This window comes from Peromyscus eremicus, chromosome 1 (assembly GCF_949786415.1).
Source record: "Peromyscus eremicus chromosome 1, PerEre_H2_v1, whole genome shotgun sequence".
Taxonomy (NCBI): domain Eukaryota; kingdom Metazoa; phylum Chordata; class Mammalia; order Rodentia; family Cricetidae; genus Peromyscus; species Peromyscus eremicus.
The window spans coordinates 74913085-74936857 of NC_081416.1; the positions used below are offsets into that span (position 1 = coordinate 74913085).

The 23773-nt window shown below is 50.7% G+C and overlaps 1 protein-coding gene across 3 annotated transcripts; it reads right to left on the reverse strand.

The window, feature by feature from the left end:
* Positions 1-33: 33 nt before the first annotated feature.
* Setd1a (SET domain containing 1A, histone lysine methyltransferase) lies at positions 34-22710 on the reverse strand. Of its 3 annotated transcripts, XM_059266254.1 has the most exons (19): positions 22607-22710; positions 21825-21989; positions 21513-21608; positions 19209-19479; positions 15615-15736; positions 15181-15383; positions 13610-14519; positions 12667-13464; positions 12040-12216; positions 11771-11858; positions 10962-11119; positions 10718-10805; positions 7414-7755; positions 3438-4505; positions 2895-3067; positions 2705-2815; positions 2422-2541; positions 998-1135; positions 35-921 (listed from the first exon to the last, which is right to left on the reverse strand). In XM_059266254.1, exons 2-19 carry the CDS (start codon positions 21972-21974, stop codon positions 748-750), a joined length of 5187 nt encoding a protein of 1728 aa, XP_059122237.1. In that variant the 5' UTR covers positions 21975-21989; positions 22607-22710; the 3' UTR covers positions 35-747. The 3 variants fall into 3 exon arrangements, with proteins under 3 accessions (XP_059122241.1, XP_059122237.1, XP_059122228.1); XM_059266258.1 differs by lacking the exon at positions 22607-22710 and having other exon boundaries at positions 34-921; positions 13610-14516; positions 21825-22175; XM_059266245.1 differs by lacking the exon at positions 22607-22710 and having other exon boundaries at positions 21825-22174.
* Between the last annotated feature and the right edge of the window lie 1063 nt (positions 22711-23773).

The following is a 23773-nucleotide window of genomic DNA, read 5'->3' on the forward strand; positions in this document are numbered from 1 at the left end:
ATTCCCCCCAAAACTTTAGGCCACCCATTTTCCCCCTCTTGCTTCAGCCACTGTGTCAACTCACATCCCAGCCTGCTCTTCCCAAAGATATTGACCAAGCATTTTTGTACAATAAAGTTTAATCACAATTATAAAAATGTGGCGTTGGGTTTTCACTATTAACATTATGTACAATCCAGCCCAACAAGAAGGGCCTGCCCCCCACCATCCTGGCCCACGAGCCAGAGCCCTGGGACACCAGGGTGGGAGGGTGACCCACAGGGTCTGGCAGGAACAGATGAGGCAGGGTTCCAGGCACAGAGTTCCCAGGACTAGGGGCCAAAGGCCCCCCCAGGGGGAGAACATGGCCACTGCCCCAGAGACCCCTAAACTGGGGAGGGGTGCACATAGGGCAGAAGGGGAAGTCCCCACTAACATGAAGCAGAGGGCTATTCAGCCCCCCAGAATAGCATCTATACAGGCTGGTACCCCAGGTTTCCACAGGAAACAGCTGCTGGCAGCTACAAAACATTTACAGCTTCTTCTCCGCAAAGAAAAAAAAATTAAGAGGGTGGTTGGGCACGGGGTACAGGGGAGTCAGAAGTTACCTCAAAGGACTGAGGCTCCCTTGCTGGGCTCAGGGCCCCTATCCCACATATGGAGATGGGGGCATGTGGGCCGTGCTGAGCCCACTAAGGCTGGGGGTGCTGGGAGCGTAGGGCACCAGAGGGGAATAAATAGGGGTGAGGGCACCAGTCCTGCCCCACCTCAGTTGAGGGAGCCGCGGCAGCTTTCAGTGCCGCACAGACACGGGATCTTGTTGTCCTCCAGTGGGAACTTGTAGTCGTAGGTGATCTCCTCATCCACGCCAATGGGCTGCTTGGAGTAGATCACAATCTTCTTCTGAGACTCGATGGTGATCACCTTAGCGTAGCAGTTGGGCTGCAGGAGGGGCAGTGTAAGCCGCGGCCCCACCTCACCCCTGCCCAGCCCAGCCCTGGCCCAGCCCTGAGCGCACCGTGCAGCAGTGGTTGATGAACCTGGCGAGGTTGCCACACTTGGTAGCATCAATGATGGTATCGTGGTCCACCCGGAAAAGGTAGCTGCTGCCAATGCCCTCCTGCACGTAGCGCTTCTCCCGCATGTCGGCTACCATCTGGGGAGATGAGATGCACACACGTCATGGACTGTATGGGCTAGACCTACTCCCAGCAGCCCCTCTGGCCAAGCCAACAGCTCCTGGGCCATGCTGTTGGATATGCATCGGGGTCTACCTGCTCCCACCCATTCTGACCCAAAGTCAGCCACAGGCCTGGGGAAACTGGCACCGAAACTAGTTCTTCTGAGAACCTGTGTGACCACAGTGGAGCCCACAGTATGCTGTGGGCCTGGGGCGGCTTCTGAAATGACAGTGGCCATGCCTCCAATTGAGTCCTTTCCTAGGACTACCCTTCCCAAACAGACACCTACTGGGCAGCTGGTGAGAGCAGATGGCAGATGGTCTGTGCCAGGACAAGGGCCTTTCAGCAAGGGGCAGCTATTCCCAGGAAATAGGCAATGCGTTTGCCACTTTCACTGGGGGACCTCACCCCTTTGCAGAGTTCTAACCACCAACTCTGTAGTGAGGACTCCTCCCAGGCTTCAATCTCCAGCCAAGTCCACCTCAGTAGGACTGTGGGATGTCATTCCTACAACCCTAGGACCCTGAGCCTCACATCTATCTGCACTGGGACAAATCCTGATCACATTTCTGTTCCTTCTGCTGCTCCCAACCACTTTCCTAGAAGCTAATGGAGATGCCTTGAGAAAGACCTTGACACTTTATTTTCACCCTCTACAGCCAACTACCTGGTTCTGTCAAACATTCTGGACCCACAGACTAGACTCCTGTCACCCTGTTGCCAGTATCTCATCCATACCTTGGCTTTGATCTCCATTAAGCCCCACTGAGGCCAGCCCACACAAGCTCTTTTCTACACAGCCAGAGGGCTCTTACTAGCTTCTCAAGTCCTTGCCTGCACAGCTTCCAGGACATTCCCCATCCATAGGCCACACTTGACTGACAGGGTTCCAGCTCTGAGGAGTTGGCTCCACTTGCATTCCCAGACTCACATCCCTGTCACTGGCCCTGAACAGATGCAGCGGCCTCGTCCTCCTCAGAGGATCAGCTTCTGGCCTGTGCACACACTGTCCCCAGAACTGGGGCATAGATATGCAGCTGCCCAGGAGTTCATTACCTTTAGCTTTCAGGTCTCTGGAAGGGTTAGGGTCCCCACAACACCTTCAACCAGGTGGGCCACTAACGTCTAGTTTACTGGGTAAGTCTCAAAGCTGGGCAGTGGCAGTAATGAGTGAGGCTTTGTACAAGAGACCAGACGGTGGCGTGAAATCCCACGCTGTAGTCCAGGCAGCAACAGGGCTGGTGCTGGAGTGGAACCTTACCTGGCGGATGTTCTGGCCAACGTACTCTATCACCATCTCATCAGCTGCGATGGGTTCCATGGCAAACAGACCCCACTCATGGATTCGGCTCCGGCCAAATCGGAGTTTCTTCTTCCGGAACTAGGGGACAGAAGGTAGCTTTAACTGTTAGATGCTCCCGCAAACCTGTCCCTTCCCTTCCCTTCCCTTCCGCCTCCCCGACCACGGGATCCTGCCAGGGGCAATCTCCTTGCTGTAGTTTGTTTCACTGGGTCTCCTCCCTCCTCCAGTTCCCCCTCCTGACCTTGAGCTGGTTTAGCTTTAGCAGATCACTATCCATGATGGCTGAGGTACCAATAGCACTCAGTAACCGCCGCTGCTCTGACCGTCGCTCAGAAAGCACCCGATTAGTCCCCTGTGAGCAAGACCAGGAGGTGGTGAGTACCTGAAGGACAGGAAGGAGGCAGCAAGCTAGGGCTGGGGTAGGGCTCTACCTGAGTGTCCACGCCTTCCAGCTGTCGGGCTGAGACAGGGCACACATCCAGGTACTTGTCCTTCTCTTTCTTGCTAATGGGGTAGTAACCTTCGCTGCGTGCAGAGCCTGTCTGATGCTCCCGGGGCCCATCCTGGGGCCGTCGCTTGCGCTTTGGAGTGCTTAGGTTGGTGAGTGCAGGGTGTTAAGGAAGAGAACAGGTTCCCTACTGTCCAGTCCCTTGGGGCCCATACCTCCTGTCCACCCCAGACCCAGCCTACAGGGTAGCAGGTCCGATGGTGAGAATACTCAGGAGACCGACTGGAGAAGGCAAGTCTAGACCTTCCCTGTTCTGCCAGAAGAGACACAAGGCAAAGGGAAAAGACAGCTGGCAGCTGGAGCACAAAGCTAATCGAGGCAGTGAGTGAGACAGATAGGAGACCAGTGCAGTCCTCGGAGTGCCCTGAGGACGACATTTCTGCCCACATAACCCCAGGGAAAACTGTCCTCATCCCAGCCCTCTGTCCCGCTCTAGGGTGCAAGCAGGCTCTGTGGCTCAGGATATTTGTGTGATGGACCCAGTGGGTGTCATTAAGCCAGTCAGCCCCACTGGTCTGCTGCAACAGCCGCTCATACGTCAGCCGCAAGTAGCTCATGTCTTCCAAGTCCAGGCCTGAGTTCCAAATGTCATATAGGATGGTCATCTGCTCAAATTCACTCCTTGGCTCAAAGGCAGGAGGCGGTGGGGGTGGGGGAGGGAGTGGTGGCCGTCTTCGTCGAGTGTGGGAGCGGAGGCTACGTCTCCTGATAGCCCCTTCCTCATCACTGCTGCTGCTGCTGCTGCTGCTTTCTGAAGACTCGGACTCCTCTTCCTCCTCCTCTTCCTCCTCCTCCTCCCCCTCCTGCTCTGGACGCTGCTGCTGCTGCTGCAGCTGTTGCTTTGGCTCTTCTGCCTCAGCCACCACCACCTCAGGGGCCTCCAGGACTTCATCAGCTGGGGAGCTGAAGAGTGCCGCAGGGGCAGGAGCAGGCTCTAGGGGCCGAGGTGCTGGTGTGGCAGGCGGGGGCTTGATGGCCAGGGCATAGTTGTGTTCCAAGAGGATGTGGCTGAGTAGAGGGCTTGGACGCTCAGCCTCGTCTGAGGTCTCTGTGGCCTCTGAGTCGTCACCAGTGGGGATGGTAGCCAACCCCCGTCGGGCTGGGGTCAGGGCTAGGTCAGCCAGCACTGCCAGGTCCACTTCTGTCCCTGACTCAGTGGCCTCCTCTTCTTCAGGAGAGCGGACACGACCTCCAGACCGATTCCGACCTCCTCGGGCCACCTCCTCAGGCCAACTCTTAACCAGAGACGCATGGTCCAGGGGCAGGTTACGAATGGTCCGCTCCACAACCCGAGGGACTTTTCGAGAGACTGGGCCAGCAGACTTGGCCTGCAGTGGGGCAGCTGGGGGAGGCTCTGGGGCTGGTGCCTCCTCTGTGGCAGAGAAGGAGACAGTTTTCCGGCGTTTCTTGGGTGGGGGTAAGAGAGGGATAGGAGAAGAGGGGCGCTCATCCAGGCGGGGGGCAGGGTCTGGAGGTCCAGCTGCTGGCTCTGGAGGAGGCTGTGGTATATTAGGAGGTGGTTCCTCAGCAGTACCTGGGGATGGAAGCACAAGGGCAAAGGCCAACCTCATCAGACAAAACTGTCGGGGCTGTAGACCTGGGCTCAGCTATACTGGAATGAAGCAGCCTTATTTCATTTCTACCCCATTCTGCCTCAGCTTCCATCTAGTACACTCCTGCTGATCTATACACATACCTGCTTACACAGCGGACTCTGCCTTTCTCCTGCCCATATCATTCTCAGAACTGTGTGCTCCCTGAGCAGGAGAGGGCTCTGTATCTGTCCATTATTCCAGCTGACAAGCATATACTGAGTCTGGTCATGTCCGGTATGGAGAAAGCTCAGAGCAGACAGATAAGCGCAGGAAGCCTCCATTCAAATGGGTTAACCAACCAAACCAAATGTCTAGCCAAAGTAGGAAACTGGGGAGGGAAAGACTCCCACGAAATACTGGGCTTCTAGACTTTTAGACTAGAAGAGAACACATTCCATGACTAGACAGTTGTGGGCTCAGAGCTTTTACATCTGGCTCTACCATTTTCAGAACTAAGCGGAAGCCAGTACTACGTCTGGGCAGGCAGTGATCAGCAGCACACACTGCCTTAAACTGAGCGTTCCTTACTTGGGAGCACTGAGTAAGGTCCTAAATGTGTTGTGTCCCAAGGCGTGGATATCATGTAGGTTTCAGACACTGGCAAAGTACACAACTTAAGCATCCAACTCAGCTTCTTCACACAGATCTGTGTGTGCCCCCTCACGTCCGCAGGCTTTCATTTAGGATACAATTTTTGGGTTACCTGCCCAGTCAGTACAACTACTTTTTTTCTGGGAATTGCTCTCCTATGTCCTCAAACTCTTAAAAACAAGGCCCTAGAAGTCAGTTCCCCAGCTTTCTCCCTCAGAGCCATCACTAACTGATACCACAAAGACTGTCACCTGATCCAAGCTGGCCCAATCAGAAACTTTCCTAAGAAGTTCTAAGATAGGTTGGTTGGCCTGTTGCTAGCCTGGTGGTTTGGTGGGTATTAACAATGCACTGGAATGAAGAAATAGAGGAAACCTATTTCATGGGGAAAGCAAAAAATAAACCAAACTAGAAGAGAAGAGAAAGGCAAGACCAAGGTTTGAACTCCCATCTTTTTAAAGCTCTGCTTTGACTGATGTACAAAATTTACCACTCGTTGGCTTTGACCTTTGTCCACGCTCTCTCATCCCATGTTTTCCAGGATGGACAACTGAGTTCACATCAATGTTCTCATTGCTCTTGGGCAGACTGTTCTTCCCAAGCCTCAGCTCTATAATCCAATTGCCAATGTTTTTAACTCAACGTACAGAGGCCATAACTCAAATTCAGGTCATCAGTGTCTGTAATCCTAGGTCACGTTACTGAACATCTTTTCGTGGCATGTAGTATCACCAAGTTATTTATCCTGTCTTCATCCCTATTTCTACTTATTGTCTCTGTCTCTGAGCCTCAAGTGTAGTTCCTTAACTGCCCACCCTGTTTTTTTTTTTTTTTGTTTTTTTTTTTTGGTTTTTCAAGACAGGGTTTCTCTGTGTAGCTTTGCGCCTTTTCCTGGAACTCACTTGGTAGCCCAGGCTGGCCTCAAACTCACAGAGATCCGCCTGGCTCTGCCTCCCGAGTTCTGGGATTAAAGGCGTGCGCCACCACCGCACGGCTCCACCCTGTTTTTTGAGATATGGTCCTTCACTAGGACAGTCCTAGGGATCTGTCTCTGCTTCTCCAAACCTGGGGTAATAAGTGCAAGCCACCACACCTTTATGTGGGTGCTCAGATCAAACCCAAAGGTTCTCAGGCTTATGTGACAAGCACTTTACCTACTGGGCTCTATCCCCAGTCCCTGATTGTATTTTACCTGTATCCCCTCTAATGCTACCCTTCCATCTCCTTCCCCTTTTCCCAAATCTCTTTCTTGTCAGAACAGTCTTTTTGAAATGCAGATGAGGGGCCCAGAAAATGGAAGGAAAACAAAGCCCTCTAAATGGCCTTTTGCTGTCAAGAGATTCAGAAGAGGCTGTGAGTGTATGAGGTGTCAGAAAAGGTCATCATCCTATGGATGCTGAAATCTTTTAAAATTTCATTTTAGTGGGACCCCTTAGTCCCAGCTTCCCATCCTCCATCCTTCGCTATCTTTCTAGCCTCTGAACAGTCTCCCTGTGACACTCTGGCTCCTCTCCAACTCCTCTTTGCAATGCATCCTATCAAATACTATTACCTAGTGACACGCTTCCTTTGGCAAAGATAAACTTCTTTACATAGGCTCTGCATTTTGCATGGGCTGGTCCTCACCCACTTCTATAGTTCTGGCCACCCTCCACCCTAAATTTTCAACCTATCATAGGGTGACGTTTCTTCCAGGTCTTCCAACTTGCATTCTGTGCCTTATGCAGAGCCTATATATCTGCTAATTCCTCCTCACTGTCTCTTTTGCCCAGACTTTAGCCCAACTGTGCTTCAGCAGGAGGATGTTTGTAGACCCACAGATGCCTTCAGGAGTCTGAGTTCCTTGCATTTTTCCTTCATAGTACTTATTGGTTTGAAATCAGTTATTTTTATGCATTTACTGCTTAACTGGCCTGTATCTTCCTGTAGACTGAAAGCTTTAAGAGGATGAGAACAGTTCCTGTCAGCAGATACCCCATCATAGCTTCATACAGCTACTGGTGGTAGTAGTGCTCAATAAACTTCTACTGTTACGAACGGACAGTCCCTACAGTAGGACCATCATATGCACGTGCTATAGACTAACAAGGACCGTACACATACAAAGGAAGGCAAAGGCAGAACTCAGTTATGAGTTAATGTTGCTAGGTTCCCATTTACCTGCCTCCACACATACATAACACCTCACAGACCGGGTGTAGGTAGACACCATCCTCTAAGACACTGACAACCATACACCTTAGTCATGTCACCTACCTGTAGGTCGTGTGGGAGACGTCTCCTTTTCAGGGAGAGGCATGACAGGGGAGTCTACAACTCTGACTGTCTCAGGTTTCTCATCAGGTGCTGGAAGGGGTTCTGGGACTTCTCTGGAGGTTGGTGACACTGGGGGAATGACTGCTGACTGCTCCTCTTCTTCAGAGGAGGACTCTGATGAGGAAGATGAAGAGGAGGAGGAGGAGGAGGAGGAAGAGGAGGAGGAGGAGGAGGAAGATGAAGAGGAGCTGCTACTCTCAGAGTCCGACGTGCTACCATTCTCTCCATCCGAGTCAGCATACAGAGAGCACTGGGAGGATGAGTCGCTGTCCTCCTCCTCACCTGGAAATCCAGAAAAGACAATCAGTGGTCAAGCTGAGGGATCATTCCCTACCTACTCTGGATGTGAGGCTCCAGGCCAGGTGCTACGAGTCCAAGAAGTCAAGAGGTTAAATAAGCAAATACCTGCTCACAGTGACAGACGTTAGCATAAGGGACTGAAGAACACAGGAAAAAAAGCCCTGGGTTCTGCTTAAAAGAACAAGTCTGGGAAGGCCTCCCTAAGGAGATGCTAAAATCAAAGAGGAGGAGGAGATATCCCACCACAATGAAATGGAGATAAAGCAACAAAACAGAGAGAGACCTGGAGACTGGCAAGCAGTCAGCTTGGACCACCAAAGTGGGTTTGGACAAAAAGAATTCTGGAATAAACAGTACATGCTTTGAAAGTAGAAAGAACACTGAGTGTGGCAAGAGGTGTGAAAGAAGGGGGGGGGGGGCACAAACATGTGGCATAAAAGCCAAAGGAGGGACAATTCAGGGGAGAGGGTATCAGCAAGGAGTGGGGAAGGTATGGCTAGTGCATAGTCATAGAAATGTCGAGAGTCACAATGAAAATCCTACACTGTATACTAAAGAAATTCATTAAAATAAAAAGCTAGTCAGTGGGGCAGTGGTGGTACATGTCTTTAATCCTCTGGGAGTTTGAGGCCAACTGGTCTACAGAGTGAGTTCCAGGACAGCCAGGGCTACACAGAGAAACTCTGTCTTGAAATTAAAAATTAAAAAATAAATAAAAAGCCAAATAAATTAATGGGGGGTGAGTTGGGAGGGAGGGCTGGGGGTGGCAAGAGGGAGGACTGGGGAATCTGTGGTTGGTTATGTAAAATGAAAAGAAAATCTCTCAATTAAAAAAATATGGGGCTGGAGAGATGGCTCAGGGGTTAGGAGCACTGGCTATTCTTCCAGAGGACCCAGGTTCAATTCCCAGCACCCACATGGTGGCTCACAACTGTCTGTAACTCCAGTTCCAGGAGATCTGACACATTCACACCAACACACATAAAATAAAGTTAAGCCGGATGGTGGTGCACACCTTTAATCCCAGCACTCGGGAGGCAGAGGCAGGTGGATCTCTGTGAGTTTGAGGCCAGCCTGGTCTACAGAGTTAGTTCCAGGAAAGGCACCAAAACTACATGGAGAAACCCTGTCTCAAAACAAAACAAAATAAAGTTAAATAAATCTAAAAAGTAAGTAAATAAACCAATACATAAATGAGCCCGTCATTGGCAGTCGGTACATTAATCTAGAGGTAGAGGCAGGATGATCAAAGTTTAAGGTCATGTTCATCTACACAGCAAATTAGAGGCCTGCCTGGGCTACATGAAACTCTTCCTCAACAAAACAAAGGGCAGCAAAATGGCTTCAGCAGGCACCTGTTGCCAAACTGATGACCTGAGTCTGAACACTGAAAGTGACATGATGGAAGGAGAGAGCTGATGCACATACACATGCATACCACGGCACAGCCTTTACATATACCACACTTATGGAAGATCAGTACTGGATGAGAGGGCACTAAAATCCTGAAGGGGTATGATGGAAAATGCCTGTAATCCCAGCACTTGAAAGACTAAGTAAGGCAGTGAGGCCAGGAGAGAGGGAGAGAAAGAGAGGGAGAGAGAGAACAGAAGCTGTAGCTAGAGTTTTCCTGCCTGGCCCACAGTCAGGACAAATCTCTCTCACCCGCCAGTCCCACAGCAGCTCAGACCCGACCAAGTAAACACAGAGACTTATATTGGTTACAAACTGTATGGCCGTGGCAGGCTTCTTGCTAACTGTTCTTACAGCTTAAATTAATCCATTTCTATAAGTCTATACCTTGCCACGTGGCTCGTGGCTTACCGGCATCTTCACATGCTGTTTGTCATGGTGGTGGCTGGCAGTGTCTCTCTGACTCAGCCTTCCACTTCCCAGCTTTATTCTCCTCCTTGCCCCGCCTATACTTCCTGCCTAGCCAATGGCCAATCAGGGTTTTATTTATTGACTAATTAGCAACACATTTGCCATACAGAACATCCCACAGCAAGAAGCATCTATGAATTCCACAATGGAGTCAATTAGAAGGTGGTAGTGGTGGTGGGGACCTGGAACATGAAGAGACAAAGTGGAGACGAGCACATGAGCAGGGCTGGACTGACTATACAAATGGCCTATAGTGTCACTCTGGCCGAAAATAGGGAGTTAGGCAAAGACCGTGTAGAGAAGAGAGTACATTTCCTAAAATGATGGCATGTTTGTAATTCTAGCACTCCCCTTAGGTAGAGGCAGAACTAGAAAAGGATCCATCTGCCTCTGCCTCCCCAGTGCTGGGATCAAAGGTGTGCGCCACCACTGCCCGGCGGTTTTTTTTTTTTTTTTCTAATGCATGTTTCTTAAAAAAAAAAAAAAAAAAAAAAAAGTCTGTGAAGTTGAGGAGACGAATGCATTGGATCTTCTGGAACTGAAGTTACATAGGTGCTGAGAACCAAACCTGGGTCCTCTGTAAGAGCACTAAGTGCTACCTTTGTAGTCCCTCAACACACTTCTAAACCATGTACAAGCCATGGAAGATGTGCGGGTGGATGGAAGAGTGTCTGGTAACGGCAGAGGCAGGAACAGAAAGGAAGCCTGATGGCTAGGCCTCACAGGAAGAGCAGTGCTCTAAGGTAAGAAAGTCTAGATTGGTAATGTCAAGGTGTAAGAGGATAATGTGTACCCTTCACCTCTAGGACCTAAGAAAAGAAACAGACTTTGCTGGACTGTCCACATGGAATGTATTTCAGAAGAGGGAGTACTCTGAATTAATGGGGTTAATGTTCCAAAGGGTCCCAGGATTCCAAAAAATGTTGATAAAACTGTCTTTGCAAAGGGCCAAGACTGACCAGAAGTCCAGCAGGAAAGATCTATGAATTCAGGAAGACAAACCAGATAGTATAATCCCTTCTTCCTTAGACCTGAACTCTATTCAACTGTCTAAACTTACCATCTGATGCCTCTGTCTCCTTCTTGGTGGCATCCACAGTTTCCTCCCGCTCTTCATCTTCCTCATCTTCCTCATCATCCTCCTCATCCTTAAAGAAAAGGACAAAGTGAGACTAACAGGAAAAAGACAAGTTTTCGCCCACGAAGCCCTGCTGGCTGTCTGGATTCCAGCTCAGTGAGAAGCTGGCTGTGCAAACAGGTGTTCAGGAAAGGCTTCTAGCAGACACTGGGCGCTAGTATCTTACCTTCTCTGAGGAAGACTCCTGGGATGCCTCTTCCCCTTCACTGTCCAGAGCAAAGGACTTCCGGTGCTTGCCTTGGGTCTTCCCTCGTTCTTCATCTCGCTTTGGAGGCTTGGTCCCTGCCCGTCCTGGCTCCCCAGCTTCCTTCTCTCGCTCAGGATCTGCAAGATGAGGTCAGAGAAGTTGTGACTGATCAGTAATTACTGCTCTCCTATCCCAGATGCAAGGAACTTGACATACACTGTTGCCCACTTTACTGACAGGCTGGACTTACAGACAGGAAAAGTTGAAACTCAGCACAGAGACCAACATCCTAACATGTTATACAACTTAAACTACATCCTGCACATTTTCTTTCATCATTTTGTAAGCTGGTTGAAAGAGGATGCCAACTTGTTTTATCAGGCCCAAGAAAATAATACAAGGCAGAGAGTTCTCCAGGGAAGCAAATCAGACTCAATAAAGAAGCTTGAGTCACACAGCTACCAACTAACAGCCCAAACTTCAAGAGACTAGGACGGCTCTACCACAAAAGCATTAGATGGTGAACTCCAGATGTGAAATTTCTTCTTTGTAAGTGGAAAAACCAAAACACAGAACCGTTTAAATCAGCACAGCAGAGACAAGAACCATAACAAAAACCATAACTCAGGGAGAAGCCTATCTGATGCCTTCTGGAGTTCCTTTCATTCACCAAGGTCTCTATTTGGTGCCTCCCCCTCAGAGATACCCTGACCCCTTTGTCTCTCCTCTTGTTTGCTATCATACTCTCAGTAGGCCACCCCTCCTCCTCTGCCCAATCTCTTACTTACCATCTTCATCTTCCTCGGCTGGAGTAGAAGGCCTGGGTCTCTTTTCCTCACTGGCCTCTGAAATTTCTGATGGCTCTTTCCTCTTTACCTGGCAGATGCAGAAAAACAGGGCCCACTTAGCATTCAATCAGGGAGGAGAATGAGGAGGGAGGGAAAACTAAAAACCACCCCTCAACTACCATCACCCACAGCCTCACCCGACTCCCAACCACCATGGCCCCAAGGAAGGGAAGCCCACCAGCTTTCCCCACCACCACAATCCTGGATACCTTAAATGAAGGCAACCGCAGGGCCCCTCGTAGCCCTGACCCAAAGGCAAAGGCCTCAATGCCTGTGATACCGCCACTCTTGGCCCAGTCTACGAGGGACAGCATGCCTGGCTCTTTGAGCTTCATCTTTTCTTTATCCTCCTCCTTGGCTTGCTGCTTGGCTGCGTTCTGGAATGGCTGCAGATAGTAGGGAGACTGAGCTGCAGAACCCAGAGCACAGGTATTCCCTCCTGCCCAAGAACCAACAATGCGCCTCAGGAACACAGACAGCCATCCACTGACACTATTTCTGGTCAATTAAAGCAGATCCTCAAGTCTGATAATTTAGGGCATCCACCCTTAGGAAACAGCTACTAATTTTTACCATGTGACAAATGGTAGAACTGAAGACAAGCCCAGAAACACTTAAGAGTTCTGTCCACTGCAGGCAGCAAAGGAGCCAGGACAAAGCTCTTCCGACCCAGCCTGTGCTTACCTTTTGCTGGGTCTGACTCCCCTGCCCATAATGCCCACATCCACTTCATTTTCTCCTACCCCTACTCTGAACTGGGCAGGCGACCTGGGACACTTCAAGGTCTATCTCCTTCAGCAAACACCCCAGTGCCCACTGTCCCCAGACCTCCTCACCTTGGCCTTTTCTTCCTTGCTCTCCCACCACTGGTCAAAGGCTCCAAAGGCCACATTCTCCACCATCTTGCGGTTGAGGTCTCTCTGCATAATGCTCTTCATCTCTTGGACAAGGGTGGCAAGCACACGACCCACAGTGCCTGCTGACGGTAGGGCCTTGCTTTCTGCCATCTCTGCTTCTTCTCTGTGAGGGAGCCGGGCCTCTTCTCCCGAGACTGAAGAAGAAGGCAGGGGCTCGGCTGCCATGGGCAAGGGCAGATGGTAGGCTTCCCGAGAGTATGCCCCCCGACCTTCTTGCCCTTGTGTGTACAGAGCATAGGGCAAGCCATAGGCCGCCTCTTGTGGGGGTGGAAAAGGGAGGAAGGCCTCGCCAAAGGCCCCACCAGGAGGACCAGCTGAGGCAGCAGTCAATCCCTTGCCCTGCCGCAACTGGTGAAGTCGAGTTAACATCTGGGTCTGCATCTGGAAGGACATGGGCATCCCTCCCCACTGTGCCCCAAGTCGATCCATAAGTTCCAGGGAGTTCACAAAGTCATAGATGTGGGGTGGTGGTGGTGGAGGAGGTGGAGGGTATTCAGGGGGGGGTGGTCCATCTGGGTGGGGTGGGAGGAGGTAGGCAGGTTGATGGGGAGGATAACCCAAGGGAAGGGAAGAAAGGTAGGGAGGAGGAGGGGGAGGTGGTGGCGGTGGTGGTGGCGGCGGAGGCGGCTGCTGGGGGGGCGTTGGGGCTGGAGGAGGTGAACCACCCCTGTCATCATCAGAGATCTCCATATCTTCTCCGGAAGAACATGGAGAAGCCTGTAGGGTACGGAGGAGAGTCACAGACAGCTCCTATTAGAGCTCCCTGAGGTTGCCCTCAAATGTGTTTTCTTATCTGAGCCCCTTCCCTCTCCCCTAAGACATACACTTCCTTCCCAGATCCTATGGCTGGCTCCAGGCTCACCTGATTCTGTCCATTGGCCTTTGGTGACTCCCGGGCAGCCCCTGGCTCTCCACTCCCTGTAGGTGCTACATCTTCAAAATTAGCTGGGGCAGGAGGGGGTGTGCAGGGCCCGTGACCTGCCCCAGAAGGCACCTCACCCCCTGCATCTCTAGCCCCAGGGCCTGCACTGCTGTTCTCTTCTTCTTCCTCTGTATCAGAGGCCAGGAAAGAAAATTTGGAGCGCTGTTCCTTCAGCAGCATTTCAATGCGGGAATCCAAGCTGCTGTGCTGGGCAAAGGGGACACTCTCATTGGTAGTCTCTGGGGCTGGGGAGCCAGAACAGGCAGGTGAAGGTGGGCGTGGGGAAGTCCGGGCTTCTTCTCTCTCAGGGCTGGGTGCCCCACCACCACCACCACCATTACCACCACTACCACCACCACCACCACCACTACCACCACCTCCACCACCAGGTTCTGGAGGCTCTGGAGGTGGGGCCTCTGAGGCAGGGGGCCGGTAGTCTTGGTCAGTGGATCGGTTGGGCTCAGGGGCCAAATAGGAGGTATAGGAAGGTGGGAAGCGCTCAGCCGTATTTTCAGCAAATGGGGCCCCAGGAGGGTCCTCTCTAGTTGCCCGGCGAGGTGGGTAGGAACTGTGACGCTGGTAGCGATTCCAGCTTTCATAATATGCTGGGTAGCTAGAGTCAGAACCACGAAACTGAGAAGCTGAGGAAGAAGATGAGGAGGAGGAGGAGGAGGAGGATGACGACGAAGAGGATGAAGATGTGGAAGAGGCGGCTGCAGTGGCTGCAGCAGTTGCTGAGGTGGCAGCAGAAGTGGTTGCAGGGGCTGAAGATGCAGAGAAATGGCGGCGAGAAAACGCATCTTGATAGCTGTTCTCTGACCGCCGGGGTTTGAAGGAGGTGGAAGTGCTGCTGAGGAAGAAGTCGGGAGTTAGCTAGGCTCCTCCCTCCGTGACCAAACCTGACAGTTTCCGGTGTCATGTCAAAGCCCCTCCTGGATGCAGATTTGATCCCAGCATCCACGTGGAGGCTCAACCTGTTCCAGGTGATCCACTGCACGGGCACTAAGAACACTCTGTGCACAGACATACATACAGGCAAAACACTCAGACGCATGAAAACCTTTAAAAATCTAAAGATGAGCTGGAGGGGTGCTCACAGGTTAAGAGCACAGACTGCTCTTGCAGAAGATCCAGGTTCAATTCTCAGCACCCCCATGATGGTGGATAACCATCTATAACTTCAGTTCCAATATACCTGTCCCCCCCTAGCCTGCTTGGGTATTGCGTGCACGTGATAAACATACATACATGCAGACACACACACACACACACACACACACACACACACACACACACACACCTAAATATACACAAATCAAAATTCTTCAACATCTGCTTCTATGTTGCTGATCAGGGCCCACATTAGTATCCCTGAACAGCAATTTGTCAGTTGAAATTAGAGAGTAAAACAAATAGTTTCCAATTCCTTCTCACAGAGACTTGGGGCTCGCTCTTCACAGCTGCAGCTCCCAGAATCAAATGGCTCAGGCCAAGATGGGTGTTTTCCATACCTGCTGGAGTAGGCAGAGTCCTGAGAGTAGGGGGTGCTACCCCGAGGTGTGTAGGGGGTTCCTTGGGAGGACTGAGGGGTGAACTGGCCAAAAGAAGACGGGGTATCTTGGGAGCAGGGAGTGCCATTGCCAGGGGTGCCCCCCACAGCAGTGCCTGCTGGGTAGGCAGCTGTGTCAGAGGAAGATCGACGGCGGGCTTCCGTCTGGAGAAAAAGTGAGGCAAGAGAAAGGAAAAAAGATCAGGAAAAATTTAAAACTGTGTCCTACCCCAATCCAAGAGTCCCTGTTCTTTTGTTTCTGAGAGCACCTAGGCATCATTCCTTAGCTTCCTATACTTAACAGTAAAGTCTAGGACCTTCCCAGATGGCTCCTGCTCCTGGTGACCAAGTAATGAGTCCATGTGCCTAACGCCACGGCAGCCACAAGCTTCTCACCGTCTCAGTGGCTGCTCCAGAGCTCTGGAACTTCTCACTCAGGGCCTTGCCTCCAGTGGGCACAGTCTGAGGTGTGTAGGAGCCATTGACAATCAATTCATAGTACTTCATTCGTTGTTGTCCTAGATGGAGAGAAATGGAAATTAAGGGTCAGAAGGAAAAACAACCTCCCTAATTTGGTAGTCTTGTTTCTTCCTCAGGCTCAAGTTTCCTACGGTTCCTTGAGTTGTATGTTTTAGAACATCAGTCTCATACTTAACTCAATCCTTGGAAACATCAACCTCATTTCTACCCGCTTGTTGTTTTGACTAGATCTATCCTTTCTTTTTATTTTTTTGAGACAAGGTCTCATATAGCCAAGCTGGTCAAACTTGCTATATAGAAAACTATGGCCTTCAATTCTTGACACTATTGTCTCTACTTTTCGGGTTCAGGGATTACCAGGTATGTAGCACCATGTCCTGCTCTTTTGCAGATTTATAAAACCAAGGGTGGCTCATCTCTACCTCTTAACTATAAAAGAAACAAACAACGAAACAAAACCATTAATATGGGTAGGCAACAGTGCTTGGCTTTTCATGAGAGGGGCCCTGGGTTCAATCCAACCACCCTATTTTGTATACTCAGTTTACACACACACCTCAACTATAGTATTTTGTAAACTTTAAGTACTCTGCACAAAATAGAGAAGGTCTATCTGCTGCTAAGCCCCACCCCCGTATGTTATAAACTAAGATTGCAAACTGCAGCTCCAAGAGTCAATCTAACCCACAGGGGCATTTTATTTGCCTTGCACAATGACGTCAAAGCTCTTAGAAGGGGTGAGATGGTGAGAGGGCTTGGTGGGTAAAGTGCCTGCCACCCAGCGTGACAAACTAATTTGGATCCCTGGGACCCACATGGTGGAAGGAGAAAATAAATTCCCACTGTTGCCCTCTGACCCCCACGAGGCCACACATGCACAATGGACATGTGAACACACAACAAATAAATATAAGAAAATTTCAGAAGGATCCTGGGTAGTGGTGCACGACTTTAATCCCAGCACTGGAGAGGCAGAGGCAGGTGGATCTCTGTGAGTTCGAGGCCAGCCTGGACTACACAAAGAAATCCTAAACCATCTTGAAAATGGAAAAAAATTTTTTTTTTTTTTTTTTTTTTTTTCAGAAAGATGTAATCCTTAAAAACAAAGAGGTGCCAGTATAGTGGTACACACCTATAATCTTCATACTTGGGAGACTGAGGCAAGGCCAAGGATCCCTCCAGCTCAATATGAACTAGCTACACAGTGAATACAAGTTATCCAGAGACAGACAGCAAGACTGACTCAAAAACATAAAACAGGGAATTGGAGTGTAGCTAAGTTGAAAGGTTATCTTCCTAGTGTGTACAAAACTCTGGATTTCTTCCCCAGCACCACATAAACAAAGCATGGTGGCACAAGTCTATGATCCAAGATGAAAGAGGATTAGAAGCCAAAGTCATCCTGGGCTACAAATGAAGTTCAAGTCCAGGCTTGGCAACATGAGACCTTGTCTCGAAACACAAAAACAAGGGCCAGGAGAGGCTCAGTGGTTAAGAGCACTGCGTGCTCTTGCAAAGGACCTGGGTTTGGTTCCTACTACCCACATATGGCTCATAACTACCCTTGACTCCAACTCCAGAGGATCCAACATCCTCTTCTGGCATCTGTGGGTGAGCACGCTCTCTTGAGCACACATACACACACACACACACACACACACACACACACACACACACAAGCAAAAATAAATCTTTAGAAGCAAAACAAAACAAAAAAACACCAAAAATAAAACCCATGAGGTAAAGTGTAGGATTCAAGGGCAGCTACAGAGTGAGACCTATAAAACCAACAAAAAAGTCAATTAAACTATTAAAGGCTCTTTAATCTTAGCACTCAGGGAGCAGAGGCAGGCAGATCTCTGTGAGTCCAAGGCCAGCCAAAGCTATATAATGAGAGTCTATTTCAGAAACAAAACAAGAAAAGGCAAACATCAAACCCCGAGATCACATATGAAGGTGTACAGTCAAGCTTGAGAACGTGAGTCTTTACCCCCACTTGCAAACACAACCGGCAGCTGCTTCCCTTAGATGGCACTGTAACCTAGTTTGCCAGGAGTCCCATTTCTCCCCTGTAATTCCTTGAGAGCAGTTGAAACCAGCTCCATCTTTAATTTTGTTTATCTGTGTGTGTGATGAACTTGTGGCTGTCCAAGTGCACATACATGGAGGCCACAGAGGACACTGGATATCTCCCATTACTGCATCCTATCTCACTCCTTCAAAACAGGGTCTCACTAAAACTGAAGCTTGCCATTTCTTAGGCTGGCTGATCAGGGAGTTTCTGGGATCTGCTTGTCTCTACACACCAACACTGAAGTTACAGGCACACATAACTATATCAGGATTTTATGAGTGATGGAGATTCAAATTCAAGTCTTTATACATACATAGTAAGTATTCTTACCCACTGAGTTATCTCCTAGTTCCTTTGGTTTTTTGAGACAGGATCTCATTATGTAGCCCCAGTTACTGGCCTGGAATCATCTCTGTAGACAGGCTAGCCTCAAACAGTCCTCCCATCTCTGTCTCCTAAACTAGGGTTACAGGCACATGCTACCATGAAGCCTGCTTTGTTTATCTTTATCCTCATAGGTTTGGTTTCTTGGGAGGAGGCCATGAGCACGCTAGGCATGTTCTCTACTACTGCCCTAAACTCCAGTTCCTCAACTACCTAAAATTTCAATCTTAGTGTATGTGCTACTGAAGCAAGCACAAAACATCTGTATTTTCACAACACACCAAAAAAGAAAAACCCTCACTGAGCCAAAGAGATGACTCAGCAGTTAAGTGCACTGGCTGTTCTTCCAGGGGACTGGAGCTCAGTTCTCAGCACCCATGTGGTGGCTCACAACCATAAAACTCCAGTTCCAGGGGAATCTGATGCCTTCTTCTGACTCCATGGGCAGCAGGCATACATGCTGTACAGAGATATACATGCAGGCAAAACAGTCATATACATAAAAATAAATTAAAATCTCAGTACTTTGGAGAACCCAGTATTAGATTTACTACAGTTCAAACCTTACCCTAAGTACAATTTCTTTCTTTCTTTTTTTTTTTTTTAAAGATTTATTTATTATGTATACAGCATATATGCCTGCAGGCCAGAAGAGGGCATCAGATCTCATTACAGATGGTTGTGAGCCACCATGTGGTTGCTGGGAATTGAACTCAGGACCTCTGGAAGAGCAGTCAGTGCTCTTAACCTCTGAGCCATCACTCCAGCCCCCAATTTCTTATAAGCAGAAAAATGTGATTGACAATGGGTACTCTCATTATCATGTAATCAATAATATTTAAAACAAAACAAAACAAAAAACCTGGCATGTACTTTAATTTTTCTCTAAAACTTGAAAAATTTTAAGTTGAGAAACACACCTGGCCTCAAGAATTTGGGTAAAGAATCATGACCCCAATTACTTGGCTGAGCCCGATAGGTATTTGCCGATTATTTGCAGACATCATGCCTGCTACAGACCAACCCTAAGCAACGGGCAGGGGATCCCTCACCTTTGATGTCAAGCTGAGCATGGATGATATTGCCCATGACAGAGGTAAGGTGAAGGTTTTTGACCGTTTCCTTGGCACCCCGAGTGCTGGTGAAGAGCACACGGGCCAGGCCCAGGTGCTTGCGAGTGCGTGGATGAAGAAGGATCTCCACTTCTTCCACCTCACCATATTTCCGGCACATATCCTTCAGGAAGGTTTCCCGCACATTGTCATTGAGCCTTGCAAAAGTTACTTCCTTTAGTGGGATCTGTCCAATATAGAATTCATCCAGCTGTGGAAAGACAAGAGTTAGTCTGGGGTTTCCATAATGAGCATAGTTCCCTCACCATCGGGGAAACTTCAGAGATCATGACATCAAGACAGGTCTGGAAGACTGATGTGATAGGCAAGTGAAGCGGGGATCACAAGCCCTACATTAGAACTGACCTCTCTCTCTTTGAATTCCTCTTACCTCAAAACAAAAAATCAGGGGGGCAAAACACACAAAATGTAAGAATCAACACATACAAGAGAAAGCAGAAGAAGGAAATAATCTATTAGTTCGAGTCTACTGACTACCGTAGATTAGATACTAGAAACACAAAGGTAGGAAAAAAATTTCCCATTCAGAAAAGAGACAAGACAGTGCTGAGTGTAGTGTGCACTCTTATAACACTAGCACTTGGGAGGCTGATGAACAAGAATCCTCCACTCTGTCAGTTCAAGGCCAGCCTAGGTTACCTAGCAAGACAATGCCTCAAAAAGAAAAAAAGATGAGACACATATATAATCTAAACATGACACAGTGGTAGCAGAGGTGTAGACAAGGTGTCTGGGAGCCAAGAAAAGGATCCTTTATACAGAGAAAAATCGGGAAAAGAGTCACAAAGATGCTACCGTTGTCACTGGGCTTTGAATATAACTCAAAGTTTACCAAAACAACAGATTTCCAAGACATGGAATTATCCATCTTGATGATATCCATTGAAGAGGGCCTGGTTTAGATATAAGAGGGACATGGTGTCAAGGAAGTGATAAGGCCTGTCCAGATCAATAACCACACATGCCAATGCCTCAAAACAGAATTAGCATGCCAGCAAGATGGCTCAGTAGATATAAGCACTTGTTACCAAGCCTGACAACCTTGAATTTGATCCTTGGATCCCATGGTGAAAAACAATTTCCACAAATTGTGCTCTAATTTCTACATGTACACAATAGCATGAAAGCTTGTGTGTGAACACACACATGAAAAAAAAAACAAACAGACTTGTCCTGCAGTGGTGGTGCACGCCTTTGATCCCAGCACTCAGGAGGCAGAGGCAGGCAGATCTCTTGAGTTGAAGGCTAGCCTGGTCTACAGTGTGAGCTCCAGGACAGCCAAAGCTACACACAGAAATCCTGTCTTGAAAAACCAAAGAGAGAAAAAATAGAAAAGAAAAAGAAAAAACACACTTGGAAAATAAAAGCAAAATAACAACAGAAGCAGAGACAAACGACAGCAAGACAAAGTCTAAACCTGAGGAGGGAGGGAGCCACAGAAACCAAGTGAAATGACCGTGAGCCTCTGCTCGAAGAGAACGGCGACAGAAAGAGAAAGATTGCATGGAAAGAAAGAACTACCAGGAGACTGCTAGGTTTCTAGCCTGTGCACCTGAGTGTCTGCTGTTGCTATTTAGTGGTAGAGAAGAAATGAAAAGGACTGTGAGAATAAAGACTGTGTGTTTAAGTCTCTAGTTCTGGGTAGATGCTAGCTGGAAGTAGGTGAAGTAAACATTCAGGCAATAGAGCTTAAGTGAGACTGCTCAGGGAAAGGGATAGAGGGGTGAAGGCACCCCACAGATTAAGAATCAGTGAAAACAAACAAACAAAAAAAAATGGAAGGAAATGAAGAATCACCAATTTTGTAAGCTCAGTCCGAAGCTTGAATATCCCACTGAAGCAGGACGTGGAGGCGCTCTTACAAACCAGTCGGAGGAGCACATACCCAATGACAGTGGGGACCAGAGGACTCCAAGTGGGCCGTGGCCTTAGTACCCTTCACTGCTGAGTAACTGGGCCGGCCCACCACCATGCTGCTTCCCACACCACCCATACTCATCCCTCAGACACCCACACCCTTGTCACCAGCGATACACTAGACACCTCAGCTCTACAAGTACACCTCCTGTCCCAAACACCTCAGCCTCACAGGTCAACAGCAAAGAGATCTGGTTGTCAGTGTTCCACTGAACAGCCACTTTTGGTGTGCTATGTAAAGACCAGGGTGCTAGGATCCTTGACACTCTCCAAGAACCCACATGCTGGGAGATCAGCGACACTTACTTTAAACTTAGGAACTGGGAGGGAAAAGTCTCTGTTTTTGGACCTGACGTGGCAGCGGGGGTCTTGGAGGTCTTCCACTGGGGTATACTTTGAGTCCTAGTAAAGACAACAGAAGGAGATGAAACCAGGATGACAACCGACCAGGCTATTGGCTCCATGAAGCCAATATAGACACACACACAGAAGGGCTGGCATAACTTGCTCCTTCTCAAAAACCCAAGCTACAAGTACAGGAGTTCTAGGTGTTGACAGGGGGGAGGGGGCAGAGAGACTGGAGGTCCAAGAAGTCCAGAAGAGCTGGAGGGCACTCACGCTGACACTGAAGTGGACTCCATCATAGCGGTACACCTTTTGAGAAGGCCTGCGCAAGGCAGGGTCCAAAGCAGGATCCACTATGAGCTTGTAGTTCCGCCACTGGAAGCTCGGGGCTTTCTGCCCATCTCCCCCACCTTCCTGGTCCATCCTTGCTCATTTACACTGTCAGGAAAAGAGGGGGTACGCAATGGGGGTCCCAGACTTAGGCCTGACTCCCCTGCTGTCCCCTCCCCGGCTAGCCCGGACCCCAGGTTCTCCCAGCAGCCCGGTCTCCGCACCTCGGCGGCGTGACCCGGGGCTCCCCGTGACACTCCATTCCTCTCCACCCCGCAATCCCGCCCTCGGGGCCCAGGCCCATCGCGCGCCCCCTTACCTTCCCGCTCTCCCCAGCGCGCCCCACTCGGCCTCCACGCCAGACCCCTCCCCCGTGGGCCGGCAGGCCCCGCCCCCTCCCGCCTCCTCACCGGCCAGCGGCCCGGGCCGAGCCCCGCTCCCGCTCCCGCACAGCCGCTCGCGTCCCCGCGCCCCGATCCCCTGGACCAGAGGTGGCACCTCTTCGGGGCGTTGGAAACACCGCGAGACCAAGCCTGAGACCCGGCTTCGGTCCCTGAATCCGGGCGGGCGGGCGGCCGGGGGGGGGGGGGGGCGGCCGGGTAACGCGCGCCCGCTGCCCTCTCCTCCCGCCCGGGCGCGTTCGGTGTCGTCCCCCCCCCCCACTCCCCGCCGCCCGCCCGCCCGCCCGCCCCGTCTCCGCGCACGCGCGCCAAGGCCCTACTCACCCGCTCGTGGCGAGCGGCTCACCCTCCCCCCCACCGCGCGCAGCACCTCAGCGGCGTGAGGCGGCGGCGGCGGCGGCGGCAGCGCGAGACCCGGCCCCGCAGCGGTGGCGGCGGCGGCGCCCCCCCACCACCACCTCCTCCCCGGCGCGCGCACCAAACACCACCGCCACCTGCACGAGGCCCAGCGGGCGCAGCGTCTGCATTCGCACTTTCGCCACAGGCGCTGCGGAGAGGTCCACGGGGCCGAGCGGAGCGGCTTGGCCTCGGCCGGCGCCCAGTCAGGCTCGGGAGTTGCAGCCCAGGGAGCCTGAAGATGGGCCGCATCCCCCGGAGAGTGGACTGCACCACCCTGATCCAGCGGCCCCGGCTTTGGGGTTCGTGACGAATCGGCGGCGGCGAAAGCTGCGACAAGCCCCTGAGGAAAGGGGGGCGGAGCGAGGGGGAGGAGGCCTGCCGGAGCTCGGGAGATTTGAGTGGTGCGTCGAACGACGCAGATTCGCGAGGCGGGCGGGGCAACTGAGTGGACAGGATGCGCGCTCCTTCGCTCCTCTTCCCTGCCCCTTCCTTGCGCAGCTCAAATGCCTATGAGGCTGCAGTGCAGATTCGCCACCGTTCTGGGCTTTGGCCGTCACCTCCTCTCACCTGCGGTGGAGTCGAGAAAATGACGCCCGGTTAGCCAAGCCCTGTTGGCAGTGTCGACCGCTATTCCTGGGCCTCTCCTTCTAGCACAACTCAAGTAGCAGCGCGCTTCCGACCTAGGGCGAAATGGCTACAGGGCAAAAGTCTTCTCAGAGTTTCGTGAGACATTTCAGGCAAGCGAAGGTGCCCAAATAATCTTTTAAGGAGTCTGGTAGCGAATCTGCGGATCCTGTTGTGGGCGGGGCTAGCGCGCCGCGCAGAGAGGCGTGGCCAGGCGTGCGGAGCACGGCGTAACGGGCTGCTTCCCGGAGAATCCACCAAAACCTGGGCGGGATGGGAGGTGGAAAAATACAACCAGGAGCGGTGACTCAGGCACTCTGCCTGCCCGCGCACATAACGAAGCGATCGCTTTCTTGCCGCTATTCTACTCGGGCCCCTGTTGTGGTTTCTCAGACAGAATAACATGGAACTTGCTATGCACCGGAGGACGGCCTCGAACTCCCGAGGGCTGGGATTACAGGTGTGCGC